The sequence below is a fragment of the Oncorhynchus masou genome, chromosome 30 (assembly GCF_036934945.1).
Source record: "Oncorhynchus masou masou isolate Uvic2021 chromosome 30, UVic_Omas_1.1, whole genome shotgun sequence".
NCBI lineage: Eukaryota > Metazoa > Chordata > Actinopteri > Salmoniformes > Salmonidae > Oncorhynchus > Oncorhynchus masou.
The window spans coordinates 29,390,360-29,415,634 of NC_088241.1; the positions used below are offsets into that span (position 1 = coordinate 29,390,360).

The following is a 25,275-nucleotide window of genomic DNA, read 5'->3' on the forward strand; positions in this document are numbered from 1 at the left end:
GGAGGTACCCACAGTTTGCCACTAGTTTCCATTGGAACAGACAAAGGCTCCGAAGGCTGGCGGAGGATGCCGAGCCTGGGGTGCGGGCACCATCAGGCCGGAATATGTATATTTCTAATGTTTGGCAGATAGCATATCGCCATGCAACATAGGACTGCTGTGACATATTGATGAAGCCGAGAGTGGTTTGCGAGAGAACGCAGGTGCCACGCGGCGATTGATAGAGTATGTGGGGGTCTGGTTTCGCCTCGTCCCGACCGTGTGTGGTTGAACTCGGGCGGAATCACAGCCTGCCCTTGGGGATATGTGGCTCCGACGAGCCTCACTCTCTATATGGCTATATCGTCGCAATCCCTTTACAACAGGACTACGGTTGGACCATGTCGGGATTGGGGTCGGATTCCTGGTGGAAGAAAACCATCTATATCACCGGCGGTGCCCTCCTCGCTGCTGCTGCCTATCTATTACACGAGCTGCTCGCCATCAGGTAGGCTACAACGGCAAAAATATGCTCCAATGACACAATCTGCAAGGGTATTGGTTCACATGATCAAATGTGTGCATTTGTGTGGTGCTTAGGCTGTGTTTGCGTAGGCTTAAACTACTATATTCACAATAATGATCTAACTTTATAAAATAATTCATACCCTCGGGGATGGGCTGAGAGTGTGTTTCCTGGGGGTGCGCACTTGCTGTCACTTCTAAACAGCTGCTCTTGACATCTCTGAAAAACAGAATATTGCTGTCGTTTGTTTACATTTGTTCATATATTCGAATCATCCCTTCCTGCACTGTAGGCTAGAATGTGCAGCTGTTTGATGATATAGTTCCCCCCCCCCCCCCCAAGGAGGCAAGGACAGGAGATGCAAAAATATTGGAATGTGGAAAATTACGCGTCAGGTTTTATGCCATATCCTGAGCGTAAATATGAATTTCTCTAGCACTGCAGCAGTGGTGTCAGAATTACCTTTACTAACCTCTCACGTGAGCTCTTTTAAGATTTATGTTTAGTGAAAGCGGACGTTTGTAGCCTAATGTTGAATGAAATGCGTCTGTTTTAATCTTTGAGAAGGAAGATTAATCCAGGCCTATTGTTAACCTAATGAATGGCGCTCCTGTCCCCACACAGTCGTATCTCAAGCATTTAGGCGTTTCGGTACATTCTGTAACAGTGGCTCCATATAATCTGTCACAGGACTGGCTTTGCATTTCCTAATTTGGAAACATTGCTGAATCACGTCGCATAAACCTACTATTATCATGCTTCTACCACAGAAAACTACATTTTGACTGTAAACCTGCAGCATGTGTGTTCTATGGCATCCCTTTGAGTAATTATTCTCAAAGGAACTCTCTGTATCTACCCCTGAATACAATAGTGTTTCTTTTGCACGGTCCAGAATTTCCGCACCATAGAAAAATGGACTGCGACGTAGCCTGCGTCGTTTCGATGGTTTCAACACCACAGTTGTGTGAAGAGCGACATTTTGTGGGAATGGGAGTTGTTTATTCTGTCGTAGACTGTCCTGCGCAAGACCATTGTACCGAAAACCTAGCCTATACATTTGATTAGCCAAAGTAGGCTATCATTTATATACATGCCATATTTATTTCCATAAATTCAAGTCGAATTTCAAGGTGTTACGAAATGCCTGCTGATGTAACTGACTTTGGATGGAGTCCATTCCTGCTCTCTTGGACATATGTAGGCTATAATTCATTACATTAATTTAGGTATGAACTAGAGTAATTGCAAGGCAGCATGCCCCTGTACTGTAGGTTATGTTTAATTATTAAAGCCAAAATATATGTCAGTGTCAGTCACCCACCATTAAAAACTGTGGGGTGGAAATGCAAGGACCCTTATCAGATTTTCACAAGCATGATTAACCTCCCAGGCCTTGATTTCAAGGGTAGTAGAGGATTGAAATAGAAGTTCAGACAAATCCCTGAGTTTTCTTTTTCCTGCTGTAGGCCCATTGAATACCATGGAGTCAGTAATATGATGAGGACTATACCATTTCATTATTGTGAAATTGTGTATTGTATCTGTGTATACTTGTGTGCATGAGTGTTTAGACTGGTGACTTAAATATAGTGAAGGGACAAGGTTGTTCTAGGGCAATTCAACGGTAACAGAATTACGCTTTGACTTAGATTACACACACACTTCATGGAAGACTTCCCTGCACCAAAAATAAATACCCATTTTGCAGTTGGCCTAGGCCCTGGACTTCTAGAAAAGAAGTCATTTTAAAATGTATGCCAACCAAAAACATTCATTTCGAAGTTTAACAAACCATACAACTCTATGCACAAAGACAACTTTGATCAATTTACACAGAACATTTCACAAAATCACATTTACTGTGCAGATGCAAAGTTTTGTAACATAAAAATCTCCCTCAGTTTTTGTAACAGTATTTTTATTGGAATTTCACAATTTTCACCCATATTAAGAGATACAACAATAGAGACAAAGCACACAGAAAAAAACAAGAAAAACAGCACCCACTTACACATATCTACGCGCAACTAAGGAGATGATTGTGGACTTCAGGAAACAGCAGAGGAAACACCCCCCTATCCACATCGATGGAACAGTAGTGGAGAGGGTAGTAAGTTTTAAGTTCCTCGGCATACACATCACAGACAATCTGAATTGGTCCACCCACACAGACAGCATCGTGAAGAAGGCGCAGCAGCGCCTCTTCAACCTCAGGAGGCTGAAGAAATTCGGCTTGTCACCAAAAGCACTCACAAACTTCTTCAGATGCACAATCAAGAGCATCCTGGCGGGCTGTATCACCGACTGGTACGACAACTGCTCCGCCCACAACCGTAAGGCTCTCCAGAGGGTACACACACACCCATACATACGTACACCCATTCCCTCTTCCCACTCGGTGCTTCTCTCACCCCATCACCATCATTGCGTCTCTCAATACATACATTTTAAACAAACTTACAAACAGAAATTAAACAAAAAAGCTCAGTATAAACCAAGAGGTTAGGTTCCACACATGGAACGTACAGTGTAGTTCTGAAATACATAGATCCCCGTCATTCTAAGAGAATCCTTGCAGCATAATAGCTGATACCTCAGGTTCTAGGTAATTTAGATAAGGTTCCCATACTTTTGTAGAACTGGTCTGTTTTAGAATGCAATGTACATGTCAGATATTCCAGAGGCACCCATTCAAATAGTATCTTATGCCAATCTATAATAGAAGGAACCTTATCACTAATCCACTGTAAAAGGATGTTTTTCCTCGCTGCGAAGGTAAGGATGTTGTAAAGCCTCCTTTTACCCACAGAAGTAACATGCCTACTAGGGAGACCCAACAGTAAAGAAACTGGGTCCAATTCTAGATCAACCCCTAGGATCTTTTCAATTTCTTGCAGAACACCAGACCAGTATCTTTGTATTTTGATACATAACCATAAACAATGTGTTAGGGTGCCTGTATCAGTTTTGCATTTAAGACACTGAGGGGAAGAGGAAGTGGGGCTAAAAGCATGTCTGCGATTTGGGGATATATGCTCCCTCAGTTTTTAATGCGACCATGTTTTCCAAAAACGGTTAAATATCTACTCAGAATTAAGATATTAAAAATTCTGCAGATATAATGGGGTGTCAGCTATGACATGACACCTTGAGTTAGAATTGCTTTGTTTGTTATTGTACTACAGTTGGTGAAGTGGATTTACAACTGGTAATATAGTAACGGTAACTAAATTACATCATGGGTCCATGATCTGTACTATACAAAAATGGATAATTATGTATATATATACATGGCCTGATGACTCCTTGCTGTCCCCAGTCCACCTGGCCGTGCTGCTGCTCCAGTTTCAACTGTTCTGCCTGCGGCTATGGAACCCTAACCTGTTCACCGGAAGTGCTACCTTGTCTCGGACCTGCTGTTTTCGACTCTCTCTCTCCCCGGCTGTCTCTAACTCTGAATGATCGGCTATGAAAAGCCTACTAACATTTACTCCTGAGGTGCTCGCCTGTTGCACCCTCTACAACCACTGTGATTATTATTATTATTATTTGACCCTGCTGGTCATCTGTGAACATTTGAACATCTTGGCCATGTACTGTTATAATATCCACACTGCACAGCCAGAAGAGGACTGGCCACCCCTCAGAGCCTGGTTCCTCTCTAGGTTTCTTCCAAGGTTCCTGCCTTTCTAGGGAGTTTTTCCTAGCCACCGTGCTTCTACATTTGCTTTGCTTGCTGTTTGGGGTTTTACGCTGGGTTTCTGTATAGCACTTTGTGACATCAGCTGATGTTATAAGGGCTTCATAAATAAATGTGATTGATATATGAATATCATATTTTCATGGTGCTGTATCCTGAATAGGTAAACAAATGTAGAAATATGCAACATCCTTCTTTTGCATATTTGGGTATTATTCTACACACTGAATATTATTGTGTTGACCTCCACCCCCAAACAAGATCACATTTGGTTGGTCCGGACCAGACCAAATCTGAAACCATCATAGACGTCTATGTTTGGGCATCATAGTAGAGCACAGCACATTACAGTAGAGTTCAGCAGAGTAATTGTGTGCTCTACTGTACAGTACAGTACTCCGCTTTTCTTTACAGTACTATTCTGTACTCTATTGTTCTCTACTGTGCTGCCCAAACTTGTGAAACATAGACATTTGTGATTGGTTCAGATTTGGTCCAGCCAGGGCAGAATGACCAAATTCCAACTACTTTTCAACGTTCAATGAGGATGCTTATTACAGTAAGAGCCAGGAGATGTGACATTAACTGGAGAGAGAAAAAATAGAGAGAGCAGCAGAGAGAGAGGGAGGTGTTGTCCAGACTGTTTTCACAGTCTTGCTTTGCCCTGAGATGCTATAAGATGGTCTTGTCTCCGCCCAAACAATGGGAGTTGTTGTCCCAAAGGCGGGAAGGCAGGCAGTCTGCTTATCGGTATCATGGACAGATTTTGGCAGCAGTAAACCCTCTCGACTTCACCTCTTCCTCTCTGATTTGACCAACAGGTAACAGAAAGGGAAACACAGTTATGTGCTGAACATAACAGTATGCCAGTTGGAGGGAGGACAGTAGCAAGTGACCCAAGTGTGATGTGTGACTAGTATGATTTCCCATTTAAATTGCAGTAATTCCGTTACTGATTTTGCAATAATTCCGTTACCGATTTGGTAACAGAATTACGAGTTTTAAATTACTTAATTCATAGACAAACTTGATATCAGTAAAAACACTAACTAATTGGTAGGTCTACCTATACTTCTTACTTCTGTGAAATGTCATTATCCTCCCTCATTATGGAGAGAAATTAGCAAACATCTTAAAGATATGTGGGTTTTTGGTAACGGAATGTACAATGGGGCAAAAAAGTATTTAGTCAGCCACCAATTGTACAAGTTCTCCCACTTAAAAATATGAAAGAGGCCTGTAATTTCCATCATAGGTAGACTTCAACTATGACAGACAAAATGAGAAAAAAATCCAGAAAATCATTTTTTAAATGAATTTATTTGCAAATTATGGTGGAAAATAAGTATTTGGTCACCTACAAACAAGCAAGATTTCTGGCTCTCACAGACCTGTAACTTCTTCTTTAAGAGGCTCCTCTGTCCTCCACTCGTTACCTGTATTAATGGCACCTATTTGAACTTGTTATCAGTATAAAAGACACCTGTCCACAACTTCAAACAGTCACACTCCAAACTCCACTATGGCCAAGACCAAAGAGCTGTCAAAGGACACCAGAAACAAAATTGTAGACCTGCACCAGGCTGGGAAGACGACTGAATCTACAATAGGTAAGCAGCTTGGTTTGAAGAAATCAACTGTGGGAGCAATTATTAGGAAATGGGAGACATACAAGACCACTGATAATTTCCCTCGATCTGGAGCTCCACGCAAGATCTCACCCCGTGGGGTCAAACTGATATAACAACACGGGGGACCTAGTGAATGACCTGCAGAGAGCTGGGACCAAAGTAACAAAGCCTACCATCAGTAACACACTACGCCGAAAGGGACTCAAATCCTGCAGTGCCAGACGTGTCCCCCTGCTTAAGCCAGTACATGTCCAGGCCCGTCTGAAGTTTGCAAGAGAGCATATGGATGATCCAGAAGAAGATTGGGAGAATGTCATGTGGTCAGATGAAACCAAATTATAACTTTTTGGTAAAAACCCAACTCGTCGTGTTTGGAGGACAAAGAATGCTGAGTTGCATCCAAAGAACACCATACCTACTGTGAAGCATGGGGGTGGAAACATCATGCTTTGGGGCTGTTTTTCTGCAAAGGGACCAGGATGACTGATCCGTGTAAAGGAAAGAATGAATGGGGCCATGTATCGTGAGATTTTGAGTGAAAACCTCCTTCCATCAGCAAGGGCATTGAAGATGAAATGTGGCTGGGTCTTTCAGCATGACAATGATCCCAAACACACCGCCCGGGCAATGAAGGAGTGGCTTCGTAAGAAGCATTTCAAGGTCCTGGAGTGGCCTAGCCAGTCTCCAGATCTCAACCCCATAGACAATCTTTGGAGGGAGTTGAAAGTCCGTGTTGCCCAGCAACAGCCCCAAAACATCACTGCTTTAGAGGAAATCTGCATGGAGGAATGGGCCAAAATACCAGCAACAGTGTGTGAAAACCTTGTGAAGACTTACAGAAAACATTTGACCTCTGTCATTTCCAACAAAGGGTATATAACAAAGTATTGAGAAACCTTTGTTATTGACCAAATACTTATTTTCCACCATAATTTGCAAATAAATTCATTAAAAATTCTACAATGTGATTTTCTGGATTTTTTTTCTTCTCATTTTGTCTGTCATAGTTGAAGTGTACCTATGATGACAATTACAGGCCTCTCTCATCTTTTTAAGTGGGAGAACTTGCACAATTGGTGGCTGACTAAATACTTTTTTGCCCCACTGTATATATGCCTTAATTTCTCAAAAATATAGAGTCTTCACTTTCATTTGACAAACAATTTCACATGGTTCTATGAACTTCACATGTTGGTGCTCATCGGTCCTTGTATGGAAATTCCATCTGTAACACAGAGCTCAGGGAATTGAAGAATAGTTCCTCTCGCTGCTGTGTCACCATTATATAATAGGCACCAGGTGAGACCCTATCCTCCCAGTGAGATTACTAAGAGCCTGAAACAGAGATGCAACTAATCCTGCTTTCTCCTCTCTGATCTCCTCCAATCAGGGCGAGTTATGATATTGTTCTCACAACACAAACTGACCTGGAAATAGCTGTACTGTTGTCACAGAAATGTTGATGACTTTTAAAGTGGCTGCCACAGAGATAAAATACTTGAAAACAATTGTTTTATCTCATGGGGCTCCCACCTGTGTACTAGTTTGCTGTTGCCTCAGTATAGCACACCTTTTCAGTTGGCCTTTTTCTCCCCGGGTGTTTTCTAGGAAGGAGCAGGAGTTGGACTCTAAAGATGCCATCATCCTCCATCAGTTCTCCAGGCCAAACACGGGGGTCCCCAGCCTCTCACCATTCTGCCTCAAGATGGAGACGTACCTACGCATGGTGGACCTACCCTACCAGGTACAATAATAGCCTGTGTATGATAAAGTAGAACTTGAAAAGTAGAACTGGTTTCCTGCACACAGATTAAGCTTACATTCCTGGACTAAAAAGCACTTTAAATGGAAATTCTCTTTATGCATGTTGTTTTATGTCCAGGGATTAATCTGAGTCTGGGAAACCAGTCCTACATATTCAGAAACAACTAGAGTGTGTCAATTTCCCAGTGCTGAACCCCATTCTGTTCTCCCCCTTGCAGAACTACTTTGATGGGAAGCTCTCTCCGCAGGGTAAGATGCCATGGATTGAGTATAACTGGCAGCAGGTGTCGGGGTCAGAGTTCATCATTGACTTCCTGGAAGAGAACCTGGGCGTCAACCTCAACAAGAACCTCAGTCCCCAGGAAAGAGCCGTGTCCCGGGCTGTCACCAAGATGGTGGAGGAGCACCTCTACTGGTGACTCAGTCAATTAATATAACCCCTTGTCCTCCAGTGCTACATTGGTGACTCCATATATGTCACAGCCATTCCCAAATTGCTCCCTACCCTCCCCCTTGGCCCTGAACCCTTGATGTTAGCATGTCCGAAGAGTCTAGATAGGTACACTATATATACAAAAGTATGTGGACACCCCTTCAAAAGAGTGGATTCAGGGATTTCAGCCATACCCGTTGCTGACAGGTGTATACAATCAAGCACACCGCCATGCAATCTCCATAGAGAACTAGTGGCAATAGAATGGCCTTACTGAAGAGCTCAGTGAATTTCAACGTGGCACCGTCATAGGATGCCACCTTTCCAACAAGTCAGTTTGTCAAATTTCTGCCCTGCTAGAGCTGCCCCGGTCAACTGTAAGTGCTGTTATTGTGAAGTGGAAACAACTAGAAACAACAACGGCACAGCCGCGAAGCGGTAGACCACACAAGCTCACAGAACGGGACCACCAAGTGCAGAAGCGCGTAAAAATGTTCTTTCCTCGGTTGCAACACTCCCTACCGAGTTCCAAACTGCCTCTAAAAGCAACGTCAGCACAAGAACTGCTCGTCAGAAGCTTCATGAAAAGGGTTTCCATGGCCGAGCAGCCGCACACAAGCCTAAGAACAACATGTGCAATGCTAAGCGTCGGCAAGTGTGGTGTAAAGCTCGCAGCCATTGGACTCTGGAGCAATGGGAAAGCGTTCTCTAGAGTGATGAATCACCCTAACCCTTCTGACAATCCAACAGACAAGTCTGTGTTTGGCGGATGCCAGGAGAATGCTACCTGCCCCAGTGCATACTGCCAACTGTAAAGTTTGGTGGAAGAGGAATAATGGTCTGGGGCTGTTTTTCATAGTTCGGACTAGACCGCTTAGTTCCAGTGAAGGGAAGTCTTAACGCTACAGCACACAATGACAATTTAGACGATTCTGTGCTTCCAACTTTGTGGCAACAGTTTGGGGAAGGCCCTTTCCTGTTTCAGCATGACAATGCCCCCATGCACAAAGCGAGGTCCATACAAAAACGGTTTGCCGAGATCGGTGTGGAAGAACTTGACTGGCCTGCATAGAGCCCTGATCTCAACCCCATCGAACACCTTCGAGAGGAATTGGAATGCTGACTGCAAGCCAGACCTAATCGCCCAACATCAGTGCCCGACCTCACTAATGCTCTTGTTGCTGAATGGAGGCAAGTCCCCGCAGCAATGTTCCAACATCTAGTGGAAAGCCTTCGCAGAAGAGTGAAGGCTTTTATAGCAGCAAAGTAGGGAACAACTCCACATTAATGCACATGATTTTAGAATGAGAAGTTTGACGAACTTTGGTCATGTAGTGTATAAGCAGTGTAGTGGTAAAGTTCCCACCATATTGCCTCCATCTTCAAGGTCTGCAAAGATTGAAGGGTTAGTGCCAAGGGGAGGTTTGGGAATGAATTGGAACCGGCTAAGGTCACTCACTATAGTTTTCCCAAGTGGCCATCCACAGCTACATTACGGATTTACTTACAGTAAATGCCTGGGAGTCTACATTATCGGTGAGTCACTGTCGGGCATCTGTCCTGGTGAGGCTTCTGCTGGGAAGTCACTGATACTGCATCCCAAATGGCACCCTATTCCTGATATAGTGCACTTCTTTGTAAGGAATAGGGTGCCATTTTGGACGCAGCCTGGTCCTTTCCTGGTTGGGGCCCAGGGAGAGGTAGTCTGATGAATGACACATCTAAAAGCATTTGTTTCTGTAGAGTAAGGGTCATTCATATAACTCTCTTTTCCACTACCTTTCTCTTGCTCTCTCTTTTCTCTCTGGTTTTTCTCCTGTCTTCTTTTTCCCTTATCACCTCCTTCTCTAGTCTCTCTCTTACCCCCTCCCCCTCACAGGCTAGGTTTACTATTGATTACATTATTTATGGCTGTGCAGGACTATTGGGCTGCTTGTTGCTCTGTTTGGCCAGCTGAGGTTAGCAGCATAGGTTACAGCATGCTGAGATCATATACAGCTCTTCAGGCTGGTAAATTATTGATTGATGTTGCTATGACAACATGGAGAGGGAGGCTTGCTCTGTGACAGAGATATGCCTCAGGGCCCAGATTCACAAAACCTTCTTTAGAAGACATTTCTTATCAACTGCAATTTTGTCCTTAGCTATGGACTTATGAAGAAAGCTAAGCAAAGGTGATATTCCTCAAAGTTTGTTGAAAATTTCTTGCGCTATTTCTTATAGCTCAACCCTCGTCTTAAACTCAGGGCAGTGAGAGAATAAGATCATGAAAGCAATTGAACATGTTTTATTCACTCACAAACTTCATCTGAAAGTTTCATTATTGATTATTTTAAACCCAAGAACATGTCTTAGAACTGTAATCGCTGTAGGAAATATGTTAACATGATTGCCATTACTAGCTAGATAGCTAGCTAAATCGGTTGCCTTGCAACAAACAAATCAAGATCAAGATATTTGAGAAGTTCGCAAGAAAATCAAAACATCTAAAGATATTGTTGAGGAATTGCACTTACGAATTATCTTATGAACTTTTTTTTTTTCTTAAGAAGCTTCTTATGTTTTTGCGTAAGAAGTGTTTTGTGAATCTGGGCCCTGGTATGTGAGATTGTGCTTGTCACAATGTACGTGTACTGTATATTAGATTCAATGTTTGGTTTAGATTGTCATTGGTCTTCCATTCCTATTGTGTAGAGCTCAAGTTGTTATAATTAAGGGCACTGTTTAATGGTATTGAAAGCATTTAAATAGTTATTATGATTTGATCTCAGGTCTGTCTGGTTTAGCCTCTGAAGCAAATTTTCCCACAGATCCTTTTCTCGACAGCTCAATCTTTTTTTGACTATAGAGCTGACTGTTAATTATCACAATTACATTCATTACTTTTGTCCTGATATAACTGAAGGTGAAAGATGAATTCAGAATGTCTCTGATCTCATTGTCTTAGAGTGTTGGAGCAGGTGATGGAGATGGTATGGTAAAATAAACACATTATACAGTGGCAGCAAAGATGTTTTTTGGAACTAACCCAAGATAGACCACAGCCTGTCGTTTCCAATTGGAACAAATTAGTCATAGTGGGCAGAACAAGCAAGTAGGGGGTAGATCCAAGCACGAGATACCGAGATCCTGTTGGCGCGTTATAGCACGTATTTGCATATTTCCGTTAAGGAACGCCTACTCTGTAAAGTGCAAGTGTGCAATAACTCAATTTGCACTTGAACTCCTTATAAACAATGCCATTTTTTAAAACTTTGGCAAAGGGTCAAATCTAAAAAACTTAGTCCACTCTGTTTGTAATAGATTCTAGTTTAGTTTACAATGATGGTCTACACTGGCCAAACCCTAACCCGGACGACGCTGGGCCAATTGTGCGCCACCCTATGGGACTCCCAATCACGTCCGGTTGTGATACATCCTGGAATTGAACCAGGGTATATAGTGACGCCTCTAACACTGAGTTGCAGTGCCTTAGACCGCTGCGCCACTCGGGAGCCCAAAAGTTGGGAAGAGATTTTCGATGTAGCGATTCCATTGCACATGGTTTATGAATTGACACGCAAGACGAATCCGGATTCAAAACATAAAATGGTTCAATTTTAAATGATTATACAAAATTCTTGCAACCAATATAATGTTATATATATATATGGGTGATACCACCTTCCCAGCTCTGCAGATTTTGCTGCAAGGTGGCAGAGTCATTAGATAATTTATTTTGGTACTTGTCCAGATGTAGCTAATTTTTGGTCACAGATCCAGGAATGGCCGAAGAATTGAAACGTTTACCTGGAGCTAACTCTCCAGATAGCACTACTGGGTGATTTGAAAAGTCGATCAAATCGATTAATAATATAATAATACTTTGTAAATTAAAAATTAAAAATGTTGCTAAATCTGTCTCAACTATGAGAATAGAAAGTTTCATAACTTTGTGAAACATCACAGCCCAGTTGAAAAATATGGCAAATAGAAATCCAATATAGATGGTGTTAAGAGATAGATGGGAGGAGTTGAATGAAGCTGAAGGATGGGACTAATAACAACAAGATAACCAATGTAAAATATACTGTGTCTGAAAAATTTGTGTAGGTTCAGAACTTTTGTTAAACAGCATAGTTAAAAATATATGACAAAATATATGACGAATAGAAATCAAGCTGGATGGTCTTCAGAAATAGATGGGAGGGGTTGAGGGTAGCAGAAGGAAAGCAAACAAAAGAGAACTATTGCAAAATAGTTTGTGTCCATAAAATGTATATAGTATGTTTAAGCTGGAATTAGAAGCCTAAGTGTTGCTGTTCATTAGTGGTGGTACGATTAGTGGAAAATATATTTTAGAAAGATGTGTATATGTATATACAGTACCAGTCAACAGTTTGGACACACCTACTCAATCAAGGGTTTTTCTTACTTGTATTATTTTCTACATTGTAGGATAATAATGAAGACAACAAAACTATGAAATAACACATATGGAATCATGTAGTAACCCAAAAAGTGTTAAAGAAATCAAAACATATTTGAGATTCTTCAAAATAGCCACCCTTTGCCTTGATGACAGCTTTGCACACTCTGTGCTTGACACCATCTATCAAACATGGTGGAGGCAATGTGATGGTCTGGGGGTGCTTTGGTGGTGGTGGTGGTAACGTGTGTCACGGACGTCGTAAGAAGCGGACCAAGGTGCAGTGTGGTGAGCGTACATATTCCTTTTTATTTGAATGATTTCGCCAACAATAAACAATACAAAACGACCGCGAAGCTTACAAGGCTAAGTGCCCTTAACTTTGTTAACTACCCACACTGAAGGAGGGGAAAAAGGGCTACCTAAGTATGATTCCCAATCAGAGACAACAATAGACAGTTGTCCATGATTGAGAACCATACCGGGCCAAAACATAGAAATAAAGAAACATAGAAAAGAAAACAGAATTCCCACCCCACATCACACCCTGATCTAACCAAATAGAGAAATAAAATGTATTAGTACAGGGTAAAAGGGATCTTGAAGAAGGAAGGCTATCACTCCATTTTGCAACTCCATGCCATACCCTGTATGGCGCTTAATTGGAGCTCATTTCCTCCTACAACAGGACAATGACCCAAACCACAGCTCCAAAAACTATGCAAGAACTGGTATTCTGTCTATAATGGAGTGGCCAGCACAATCACCGAATCTCAACCCTATTGAGCTGTTGTGGGAGCAGCTTAGCCGTATGGTATGTAAGAAGTGCCGATCAAGCCAATCCAATTTGTGGGATTAAATCTCTTCAGATTACCTCTACAAATTGACAACTAGAATGCCAAAGGTCTGCAAGGCTGTAATTGCTGAAAATTGAGGATTCTTTGACAAAGCAAAGGACACAAATATTGTTCAAATGAAAAATCATTATTTATAACCTTGTCAACGTCTTGACTATATTTCCTATTCATTTTGCAACTCATTTCATGTATGTTTTCATGGAAAACAAGGACATTTCTACGTGACCCCAAACTTTTGAACGGTAGTGTGTGTGTATATATATATCTGCAATATAAAAGCAGTTATTGAAACCGATGGAGGGTTTTCTCCCTGTTCTGTACTTTCTCTCTGCTTCCTGTCTCCCTGCCACCCTGTTTTAATGCCTACTGGGCTGCTAGAGGCCTACAACACAGTGCATATCAACCAGCCTGGATTCACCTGGTCAGTCTATGTCATGGAAAGAGCAGGTGATTCTAATGTTTTGTACACACAGTGTATGTGTTTCCATATGATTACACTATACTACCACTGGGTTAACAACCTGTATTATGTTTGTGTAACTATACAAGACAATAGCTTACTGCCAGTAGACACGCTATCTGTGTGTTTCTATATAAGACTGTACTATAACCTGTATATTTGTGTTTCTATACAGGACAATAGCCTATTGCCAGTGGGTAGACAACCTGGAGGAGACCCAAAAGATGCTGCCAGTCACTGGTCCTCTCAGTGACATGCTAAAGTGGATCCTCGGCCACCTGAACAGCAGCATGGTGCAAAGGGAGATGTACGGCCATGGCATCGGACGGTTCTCCAAGGAGGAAGTCTACAAGCTGATGGAGAAGGACATGCGCACGCTGGCCGAACTGCTCGGTATGTATGGAGGGGTACAGGGGGGTGGGAGGTTAGGGGTAGACAGAGGGTTAATCCCAAATCAGCCCTTAGACACTACCCTTAGGCCTAGGCTCTTAGGCTCTCTCTATGAGGCTCTCTCTATGAGAGGATCGAACAGGTGTAAGCAATATAGCAACAATTCTACCTGGCCTATCAGAGGGAAGAATGGAGCAACAACCATATTACTTACAGTGATCCAAACCTCTCAAATCTGCACAAGTGCCTAGGTGGTAGGGACTAGGGGATGATTTGGGATTCAGGGAGAGACTAGGGGCAACTGAAGAACAACTGATGACGTGGCCAATTTCTTAATGCTCTCACAGTATTGTCAGAGTGTTGAGGATTTGGCTACTGATGATGGAGATATGAGGAACAAGGGTTAAGGAAGGCTTCCTAATGATCCGGTATCGATTATAACACGGGGTCATTTGAAGTTCACTGTAAGATATACTTTGTCATGGGGTATGTATTTTATGCACATCCATTTGACCCTCTTCCACTCTAGCGGTGAGATACTGTATATGCACTGTGCTTCCAACTACAATATGTGTTTCAAATGTATTTTAGTAGGGAAAAGAGCAGAGAATGTCTATTGATTTTGGCGTAAAATCTTTGCAAGGTTGTATACTATAGTGTAATATGTGCAATCTGAATTTATTTTAACGCTTTGAATTTAACTACTATAACGTCAAATTGTTCTCCTGGTTGTCTGGGTGTTTCTCTGTGGGTATGATGGTAGTTGTTGTTGTTGGTTGGTGTTGATAGTTGGTGTTGATAGTTTATTTTCTTATTGAATATTTAAAACATACAATATACTTGCAGTGAAGTCGTTCAACAACTACATCACATTAGTCATGTAAACAGCCTCCCATTCAGAGCGCCACACAGAAACAACCAGGGTCAATGCCCCCCCCCCCCCCCACAGTTCCCCAAGAGCTGCCCCTCAACCATCCAAGTACCCCCCTGAGAAAAAAAGTTATAAAATAATTCCATTCCCCACCCCCCCAATGCACCAACAAAATGAACAAAAGAGGAAAATAGAGAAAGACAAAGGAAGACAACAATGCAAAAAAACAAAAGACATCAAGGACAACAAAAATCATAACAGCAAGGCCAACTGAATATGTTTGAGTGCATGTATGGCACTATTTACGTGTGTGTATGTGCACATGTGTGCATTTGAATGTGAGTGTGTATATTGCATGTGTACAAACACCTGCACGGCATCAAATCAAATTATTTGTCATGTGTGCCGAATACAACAGGTGTAGAATGCTTACTTACAGGCCCTAACCAACAGTGCGATTTTTAAGTAAAACATATGTATTAGGTGAACAATAGATAAGCAAAGAAATAAAAACAACAGTAAAAAGGCAGTGAAAAATAACAGTAGCGAGGCAATATACAGGCACCGGTTAGTCGGGCTGATTGAGGTAGTATGTAAATGTAGATATGGTTAAAATGACTATGCATATATGATGAACAGAGAGTAGCAGTAGCGTAAAAGAGGGGGTGGTGGGTGGCGGGACACAATGCAGATAGTCCGGGTAGCCAATGTGTGGGGGCACCAGTTAGTCGGGCTAATTGAGGTAGTATGTACATGAATGTATAGTTAAAGTGACTATGCATATATGATAAACACTGTAAACTTTTTACACTGTAAAAACACTGCCCCTCAGTGTCATTCAAACATACTTTTTGTTATTTTTTATTTTAACTTTATTTTACTTTTCTCTTTGACCGTCATTCTATCCCTCGCCCAACAACTCCACTCCCACTTGTCTCCAATTCCACATCCCAACCCTCAGCTTCCCTCAGCCCATCCCACCTATCTCTGCTGGCCACCTTCTTCGGAATTCTATGCACCATATACTATTTTGCAATCTGTATGGCACAGCTGTCAACATCCTGGTTGTCAAATGAAACTGGTATACTCTCCTTTTATGCTATTTTTATTCCTCCTCCAGTTTTGATCCTTTATATTGGGCAGACAGACCAGTTCCCTACCTCCTCCCGCTGCCACCTGCTTCTTCCATTTTTGGGGTAATGCTGTAATCAATTGGTTGTAAATCTTGAATTGAGCCTGCTCGGCCTCGACCGCAAGAAACTACAAAGGGTAGTGCGTACGGCCCAGTACATCACCGGGGCCAAGCTTCCTGCCATCCAGGACCTCTATACCAGGCGGTGTCAGAGGAAGGCCCTAAAAATCGTCAAAGACTCCAGCCACCCTAGTCATAGACTGTTCTCTCTGCTACCGCACAGCAAGCGGTACCGGAGCGCCAAGTCTAGGTCCAAGAGTATTTTAAACAGCCCTGACCTGCATGTACATAATTATCTTAATTACCTCTACACCAGTGCCCCCCGCACATTGACATGTTGACTCTGTACCGGTAGCCCCTGAATATAGCCCCGCTATTGCTCTTTAAATATCTGTTTTTCTTAAACTTTTTTGTTGTTGGTATTTTCTTAAACTGCATCGTTGGTTAATACGGGCGTGTAAGTAAACATTTCGCTGTAAGGTCTAGTACACCTGTTGTATTCGGCGAGTGTGACAAATACACTTGGATTTGATATGGGATGTGATGTAGTGAGAGTATGTATGATGTCTGGATAAGAGTAAGACTATAATGTGTTATGTCCAAATAAATAATAACCCAGACAATTTGCATGGTTGAGTGTCTGTGTGTAACATGAAGTGAGAATAGCATTAATATTCAGGATGATTACGTGTAATACCTATCCTATCACCATCATAGTTGCATTATAAGTACCTTTTTACATAATTGTCATTGAATAACACATCCCAGCATTTCCACTGCAATTGACATTTCACATGATCATGAAAGAGACCTTTGTTACAGGAATTAAATTCCTACATGTTTTAATACCCAATTAAAATTAAACACTCTGTCAATTCCTAAGAATTTGTAAGGCTCTTATTTGCATAAAATGGACAGAGACCAGTCTCAAAATCAATCAGCAGCGTTTATTCTCGAGAGCACTGAACATGATACAGTTTACCACAGGTTATAAACTGAAAATGAAGTCATTAGTTTTCGAACTGTCCCGTCTCTTCTTCACCCTGGTACAAAGGCTGTATAGTTCTCAAGCCTTCCCACATCGTCTCCCCTAATTTAGATAATTTATGACCCGAACCAAGGTCTGCCTGTGTAGATAAGCATTCTAGCCAGTCTGGCGATAAGTTCATTCATTTCTACCAAGGAACAGACAGTCATTGCTCTAATTCTTGATTATATTTACACACATTATATTCAGTACTAGGATTAAAAGAAAACTCATATATCTATACAGCAACATAATAGTATTCTGATTAGTCAGTCCTGATTGAAATGTATACATAATTAGTCATTATTGATAAAAAATTCCTTAACAACCTTGCATTACCATAGAGGGCAGCAGGATAGCCTAGTGGTGAGAGCATTGGGCTAGTAACCAAAAGTTTCGAATCCCTGAGCTGACAAGGTACAAATATGTCGTTCTGAACAAGGCAGTTACCCCACTGTTCCTAGGCCGTCATTGAAAATAAGAATTTGTTCTTAACTGACTTGCCTAGTAAAATAAAGGTGAAATTAAAGATAGACAGCTTCACTACAGTACAAATGTATCCTGTACAATATTTTATTATTCCCCAATGTCCCTATTCTGATATCTTCCCCTTGCTTATTGTAAACATAGATACATATGTAGACAAAGACATATAAAAGCTAGATAAACAAATAAAAGGTCTCAACAATTGAGAGGGGAGAAGAGAGAGAGATGAAGTGTGTGTGTATGTATAAGTCCGTATGTGTAAGCGAGCATGTAATTGATTGCGTGTGGGTTCATATCAACTTCGCAGGGTTCAGATATTTTTTTAGTCCCATACTTTTTTTTCGTAACCTGACGTCCCCGTAGAATTTAGTACAGCCATGGTGTTATGAAGCTGTCTTGGAAGAACTGTCCATCTATAAAGAGTTTGTCCAAAATGAGAGACACGCTTACCCCTCTCCCGCCTCTGCTCTGTACAGGATACAGCCTCTTGCGGCGTTCGTTTGCCTCCCGGGGAAATTGGTCACTGAGACCGAATTTCGTCCCTTTAAGCTCACTTCCCCTGCTTTCGATCAGCTCCTTTCATTGGCAGTGTTCAAACTTTGCGATGATAGGTCGGGGGCTCTTGATCTCGTCGCTCCAAGTCTGTGCACTCGGTGGAATGCCACCTTCTTTACAGTCTCTAGAGAGGAAGTTTCAAGGCAGATGGCATGAACTCTCTGATCACCCCCTCTGGTTTATTGGATGCGTCCTAAGGAATCCCAGAAAATATTAGATTTTCATGCACGCTACGGCTTTGTACGTATAGTAGTGACTCCCTCATCACCCTGTTTTCCCTGAGTAGACAATCCATGTTGGAATCGAAGGTTACCTTGGCTGTGAGTGCCTTGTTCTCTCCTTGGAGTGTGAGAATTTCACTCTGGCTAAACTCCGAACTCCCACACAGCCCTGCTGATTCATATCGCGTGATTTCTGATGATGTTCTCAATTATATTGAAGTGTTGCACGGATTCCAGCAAGAGCACTATCCTCTACTTAAACGGTAAGTAAATCATCCTCTTTTTTTGTTTGGTTAGAGCTATTTTGTGAGTTAGCCAGATCTTTCCACGATGGAGTATGTTGTTCCTCCAGAGCATAAAGCTGTTGATACTTGTCGATTTCCCTCAGGATCTCCTTAGTATCCAAGTTAACTCTGAACAGCAACCAGTTGTCTTTCCCACGACGACCGAATATGTAATCATGAGTTGCAAAATACTCGATCCCACTTAAATACAAAGTTGCTTTCGCTGTTTTGCTTGTGATTTTACAAGCTGCTCCGTGAAAAGTCTGAGGCACTCAGCGGGCCTTTCTTACGATGTTCTCTTGACTGATAGTTGGTTGATATCTGTTACCGACCCCAGCTGTTCATCTGTTCTGCAGGAGATAAGAAGTACTTCATGGGGCCTAAGATGTCGACAGTAGATGCTGCTGTGTTTGGTCACCTGGCCCAGGCTATGTGGACACTACCCGGCACACGTCCTGAACAGCTCATCAAAGGTCAGTTCAATCTCTCAGTCTCTGGTTGAAATGTTTTACTCATACTCACAACAACCAAAGTATCATAATTGGTTGATTTTAAAAGTGTGACTTGTGATTCTGCTATTATTGTGTTATTATGTTGTTATCAAGATTGTATAACAAATTATGTACCTAATGTATTGTTCTATAGATTTAAAGGCATGTGTGGAATAGGATGCAATGGCCTCATTTTTTTCCCAGGTGTACTTGCCTACTTCTTCCACTAGATGACAGTGAAAGACTGTAATGTGCAGTTTTGTTGCACATTTACTAATCATGGTTTCAGTCTTTAGAGAACACAGACAATCAGAGACAAAAGACCAGTCTCTTTTCATTTTTCGTACTGTACAAAATCTGACAATCAAAGTCTGAGTATGAAATCAGAGGACGCTCTGACACTGATGTACATTTTTCCTTGAGTACTGACGTTGGAACCTGTGCTTCCTCTATCCCCTGCCCACTGTGGTTTAGGCGAGCTCATCAACCTGGCCATGTTCTGTGAGCGCATGCGGAGAAAGTTCTGGCCTGAGTGGTTCGTGGACATAGAGGACGTGTACTATGACGGAGCAGACACTGACAGCAGCGAGGGCTCTTCTACAGGCCTGATGGACTTTGGCCTGTTCTCCCAGACAGACACCATGGAGGAGAGTGAAGCCTCTGACAAACACACACACTCACACACTCACTCCCCCGATACGGACCACTCGCTGTTCGACTCGGACGTGGGCACGGGCTCGGACAATGGGCCGCAGCTTAAGTGTGACCCTCCTAGTCCTGACCCTCCTAATCCTGCCCCTTCCAGTCCCAAACCTCCCAACCCTTGACCCATCCTTACCAAGGCAGGTGGGGTGGGTTTGGCTGAGGCAGTCAGATGGCCCGGGAACTCCAAACTAGTCAGGGCGCTGCTATCTGGATTGGCATCATAGAGCTGCGGAACAGAGAGGCACAGTTCTCACTTCTCCTGCTGCCCCTCCCTCTCTTCCAGAGATCTGTGCTCACACATGGAGGCGCAGTTATATTCCATGATGACTGAAGACTATATCCTAACAATATAATATCAGTGCGCTCCGACAAAACCGAGTATTTGTATGCAGAGCGTATAAATCGAACCCCGTGTTACAATGTGATTTCCTCACCCCCGAGTGATTGTGACATTGCCAATATGGCACTATCACAGACATTGCCTTATTTGTGTCAGTTGTCCAAGGCTACAAGGCTAGTGTAAAACGTCATGAGAGAGATTGTTGGTTGAACCAGTTAGTGGAGTGTCTGTTCATGGAATACAGGCAACATGGCTGTTTCTTTAGAAATGTAGCTAGTGAAAGAGAGACGACGATGATGATGGTAGCAGAAACATGAAAACACTGGATTTTTTAGAGAAAACTGAGGTCAGTCATTTTGACACATTGTAAAGAGTGATATATAAAGAGTCTTTGACTTGGGTGGCTGCTCTAGTCTGTGTCTTACTAACGGTGGGCTATTCTACCAGTAGTCCTATGGTTTGTGGCTTGCTGCTGAGCATTTTTATTTATTTATTTATTTCACCTTTATTTAACCAGGTAGGCAAGTTGAGAAAACAAGTTCTCATTTACAATTGCGACCTGGCCAGGATAAAGCAAAGCAGTTCGACACATACAACGACAGAGTTACACATGGAGTAAAACAAACATACAGTCAATAATACAGTATAAACAAGTCTATATACGATGTGAGCAAATGAGGTGAGATAAGGGAGGTAAAGGCAAAAAAGGCCATGGTGGCAAAGTAAATACAATATAGCAAGTAAAACACTGGAATGGTAGATTTGCAATGGAAGAATGTGCAAAGTAGAAATACAAATAATGGGGTGCAAAGGAGCAAAATTAATTAATTAATTAAATACAGTAGGGAAAGAGGTAGTTGTTTGGGCTAAATTATAGTTGGGCTATGTACAGGTGCAGTAATCTGTGAGCTGCTCTGACAGTTGGTGCTTAAAGCTAGTGAGGGAGATAAGTGTTTCCAGTTTCAGTGCTTTTTGTAGTTCGTTCCAGTCATTGGCAGTAGAGAACTGGAAGGAGAGGCGGCCAAAGAAAGAAAGCATCAGCCATAATCACTGGCCTTTCCATCAACTCTGTGTCTAACTTCACTCTAGTAAAGGAGATTGGGATACGCAAAAGGAACTGGAGATGGAACATTCTTGTCGGAGTAGAGCCGACTCTTGTATCTCACCACTAGAGGGTGCTGTATCTATACATTCATCCTGCTGTCTATTTAGCTCTATGGTCTCGAGTCCTGTCGGTTTCTGCCACTTGGAATGTTAAAGGCCCAATGAAGTCAAAGCGTGATATTCCTGTGTTTTATATACATTTCCACACTATGGGTTTGGAATGATATTGTGAAAATTATGATAATGCCCTTTTAGTGTAAGAGCTGTTTGAAAAGACAGCGCTTTTCAGTCTGTTTTGGTGGGATGGAGTTTTGGCCTGCCTGGTGACATCAGACCAATAAGAATAGACAATTAAAAATAGAGTTCCAAACCTGTGCCAATAACAGCTTAGTTTTCAGTTTTCCCCACCCTCACCCAGACCACTCCCAGACAGTCCTAGCTACATTTTTGCTTGAGAATTTGCTCTTTGCTAAGAAGCTGTTTTTCTTTCTTTTTGACCATTTTAATTGAAAACAGTCACAGTAAGGTACATAAATATTACACAGAGATTATTTGATATTGAGATAAAACAGCTGCATTGTTTAATGAAATAATAACAATAATACAATGCATTCGTTTTCACTTCAGTATTTTTTTAATTTTACCTTTATTTAACCAGGCAAGTCAGTTAAGAACACATTCTTATTTTCAATGATGGCCTGGGAACAGTGGGTTAACTGCCTGTTCAGGGGCAGAACGACAGATTTGTACCTTGTCAGCTCGGGGGTTTGAACTCGCAACCTTCCGGTTACTAGTCCAACGCTCTAACCACTAGGCTACCCTGCCGCCCCGGCTGCCCCGTAACACCATACGAATACAGAAAGTTGCTGAAACAGAATGGAAAGGCCCGTTTGTAGCAAGTAGTGTTATCCCTTTACACGCGTGTGTGTGTGTGTGTGTGTGTGTGTGTGTGTGTGTGTGTGTGTGTGTGTGTGTGTGTGTGTGTGTGTGTGTGTGTGTGTGTGTGTGTGTGTGTGTGTGTGTGTGTGTGTGTGTGTGCGTGTGTGCGTGGGTCTGAGAGAAAGAGACTGGAAGTGGGTTGTAATATGACTACATTACCAGGTATAATATAAGCCTTAGTGCACAGAAGTTATGAAAAGAGGGGTTGAATTTGAATCGTGAATGCAGATTGATTTTTGCTTTCTTTACTCAGTAACTCACAACTTATTTGAAAACAGTGCCAGCACTTTGTTTTTATTTGTGATTAACTTAAGTTTGCGATGTTTTATCGTTTGTATCTTTATTGCTCTCACGGAGAGATTTTTGTTGCATGTTGTTTAAAATGGGCAAAACTAATGCACCTAGGACGCTGGGGATTGTCGTGATAAGATGATGGGGCCAAATGAATGGAATGAGACATGTACATAAATGGCACAGGTCACTGGATGTCTGTGTGGTAGCTAGGCATTCAAGTTGAACTATTGATAGGTGTATCAGGATGACCTTGAGAGAAGATCATGTTTATTCGCAAAGTTGCAATATCAAAGTAAATAGTTGTTTGCAAAGGCACATGAACAAAAGACCAAATAAAATAGTAAAATGTCAATCTGCTATGATTATACTCACCCTACCTCCCAATGATGAAACATAAAATTGCAAAACAATGGGGACCAAGACACGGATCTGTCGAAACATTTTGTCATCTGTCCTTTAAGTGTCTTTTAATTAGACTTTTTGTGTCTGTAATTGAGCAAATATCTTTGAGGGTGTTTGATTGAATTGCATTGTCTTATTGTTGAAATTATTTATTTTAGAAGTATGGGCAGATCAGACCTGCAATGAGAGAACAGCAGAGGAGGCGGTATCATATGGGGGCAGAGCTGCCTCCAGAACACGATTCATCCCCAAAAAACGTCAACCTGCGTTATATTATGGGATGCGTTTTTACCATGCTACATATGGATAACTCATTGTATCAGGGCGACTACTTTGTCAAGCTATATTAGAACAGTGTATGTCCTGTTAGTGGAAACATTACATTACAGGGAAATGTACATAAGTGTGATAAACTCATAAATTCACTGTAACATACTGACAAACTACCTATGAATGTCCAATTATGATAACCCGTAGGTGAGGTGGCTGTATGACTGATTACTCTCAATGATTTCATTAAACAATAGCTGTGACATAAAAAAAAGGATCTGTGTATGAGTTGTGTTACTGTGTGTCTGAAGGTTGGTATTTTATACTGTAAATGTGCTACATTTGCGCATTCAGTATTTAGAATAATTAATTTCCCAATTATTTTCACCTCTAACATTATTTGCTTGTGTGCATATATTAGTATTCTACATATTAGTACCCTATATTATTACTCTGCATTTATTGTGTGTGCTTGGGTCTGTGTGTGTTTAGCATGTGAGCCACAGTGTTTTCAATCAGGCTAACGGGTGGCAGGCATCCAGGCGCGGAGGCGGGCTGATTAAGGCTCTGCCAGGAGCTGGAGGCAAGGAGGGGGTAGAGGAGGAGGAGAGGAGGCTGGGGAGAGGGGGCAGTGTGGTGGTGCTGGGCTGGGGGAGAGAGGGCCACGGATCAGGAACCAGGATCCCCAGGGATGGAGCAGGTGCAGGCTGCGAGCGAGGCCTTTGGGCCCAAAGGAACACACGGAGCTTAAAACAATCTGCACAGCTCCTTTTTTTTTCCTGTTCTGAAACATCCCACCTCTCTCACTGCCTCTTTCTTTCTCTGTGCCCCCTCTCTTTCTTTTTCTCACTCTCTCACTCCTTAGCCCTCTCCCTCTCTTTCTCACGCTTAACAGATCAGCACTCCACAAAGAGGGATAAACACAGAGAGGAAAATTAAAAAGGGAACTCCCCTGGCACACCAAAACAAATTAGAGCAAACAAATTACACTGAGTCAACACACAAACACTGGAGCATCTGTGGCTCTGGACTGACTGAGGGGAGCTGGTGGCGTCCTCAACCTCAGACACCACCATTACAGCCATCATACAGTACTGTACGCTCTCTCAAACCAATCCACACACTACACTCTCATAGAGTTACACTAACAAACTTTAACAGATTAACTCCAACTATTATATTTACAACAACAACAACAACAAAACATCTAGTTGGTATACCATGAATGTGAATTCACGACTAGAGAATGAATCTGAGATTGTTAGCTCAGTATATTTAAGAATAGGCCCATACACAAGAAGTATGAGAAGTTAGTGGTATGTTAGTATTACAGGGAAAAAAATGTGTCGGTTTCAAAAAGTGTTTGTAAGGAGTGAGTTGCACAATTTGTGCTTGAATCGTAATGTGGGTGAATTCAAGTTCTAATATATGATACATATGTTATGAGATTTTATGATGCTTTTTAAGTAAGTTTTCTGTCTGTACATTTCACTAGCCATGGCTAAATTCACTGTATATCAACATATTCAAGCATATTGATCTGTTCCACTGTGAGTATGAATGTGTGTGGTTTGATGGTTTTGGCTGGCCCTTCCCTTGGCCCTCTGGCAGTGGCAGTGACCCATCCATCTGCCTTCCACTGTCTGTCTGGGGGACAAGGGCCACTATGGCCTCCGGGCCAGCTGGTCATCCTCCAGAATCAGCCCTCCTCTGCCAGGTGGGTCCCAGTGGGCCCCGATGGACCCTGGGACACGCCACAGTACCTCCACAACGAGCAAAGTACCCCCACCCAGCCGCCCGCCGCAACCCCCACAGGCTCAGGTGTTCCCCACAATGCCTGGGTTCAGGGGGACTTGACACCAACAGGTGGCACTGTTTTCTTTACTAATTACAGCTTTATTTATTCATTGGCATGTGGAGGCTTCCGGATGACTTTGGCCGCC

General features: G+C 42.2%; 1 protein-coding gene across 1 annotated transcript; it reads left to right on the forward strand.

Moving 5' to 3' along the window:
* LOC135522492 (failed axon connections homolog) lies at window positions 1-23,599 on the forward strand. The gene is made up of 6 exons (XM_064948792.1): window positions 1-487; window positions 7,448-7,583; window positions 7,822-8,018; window positions 13,937-14,154; window positions 19,144-19,260; window positions 19,753-23,599. Exons 1-6 carry the CDS (start codon window positions 228-230, stop codon window positions 20,103-20,105), a joined length of 1,281 nt encoding a protein of 426 aa, XP_064804864.1. The 5' UTR covers window positions 1-227; the 3' UTR covers window positions 20,106-23,599.
* The last annotated feature ends 1,676 nt before the right edge of the window (window positions 23,600-25,275 follow it).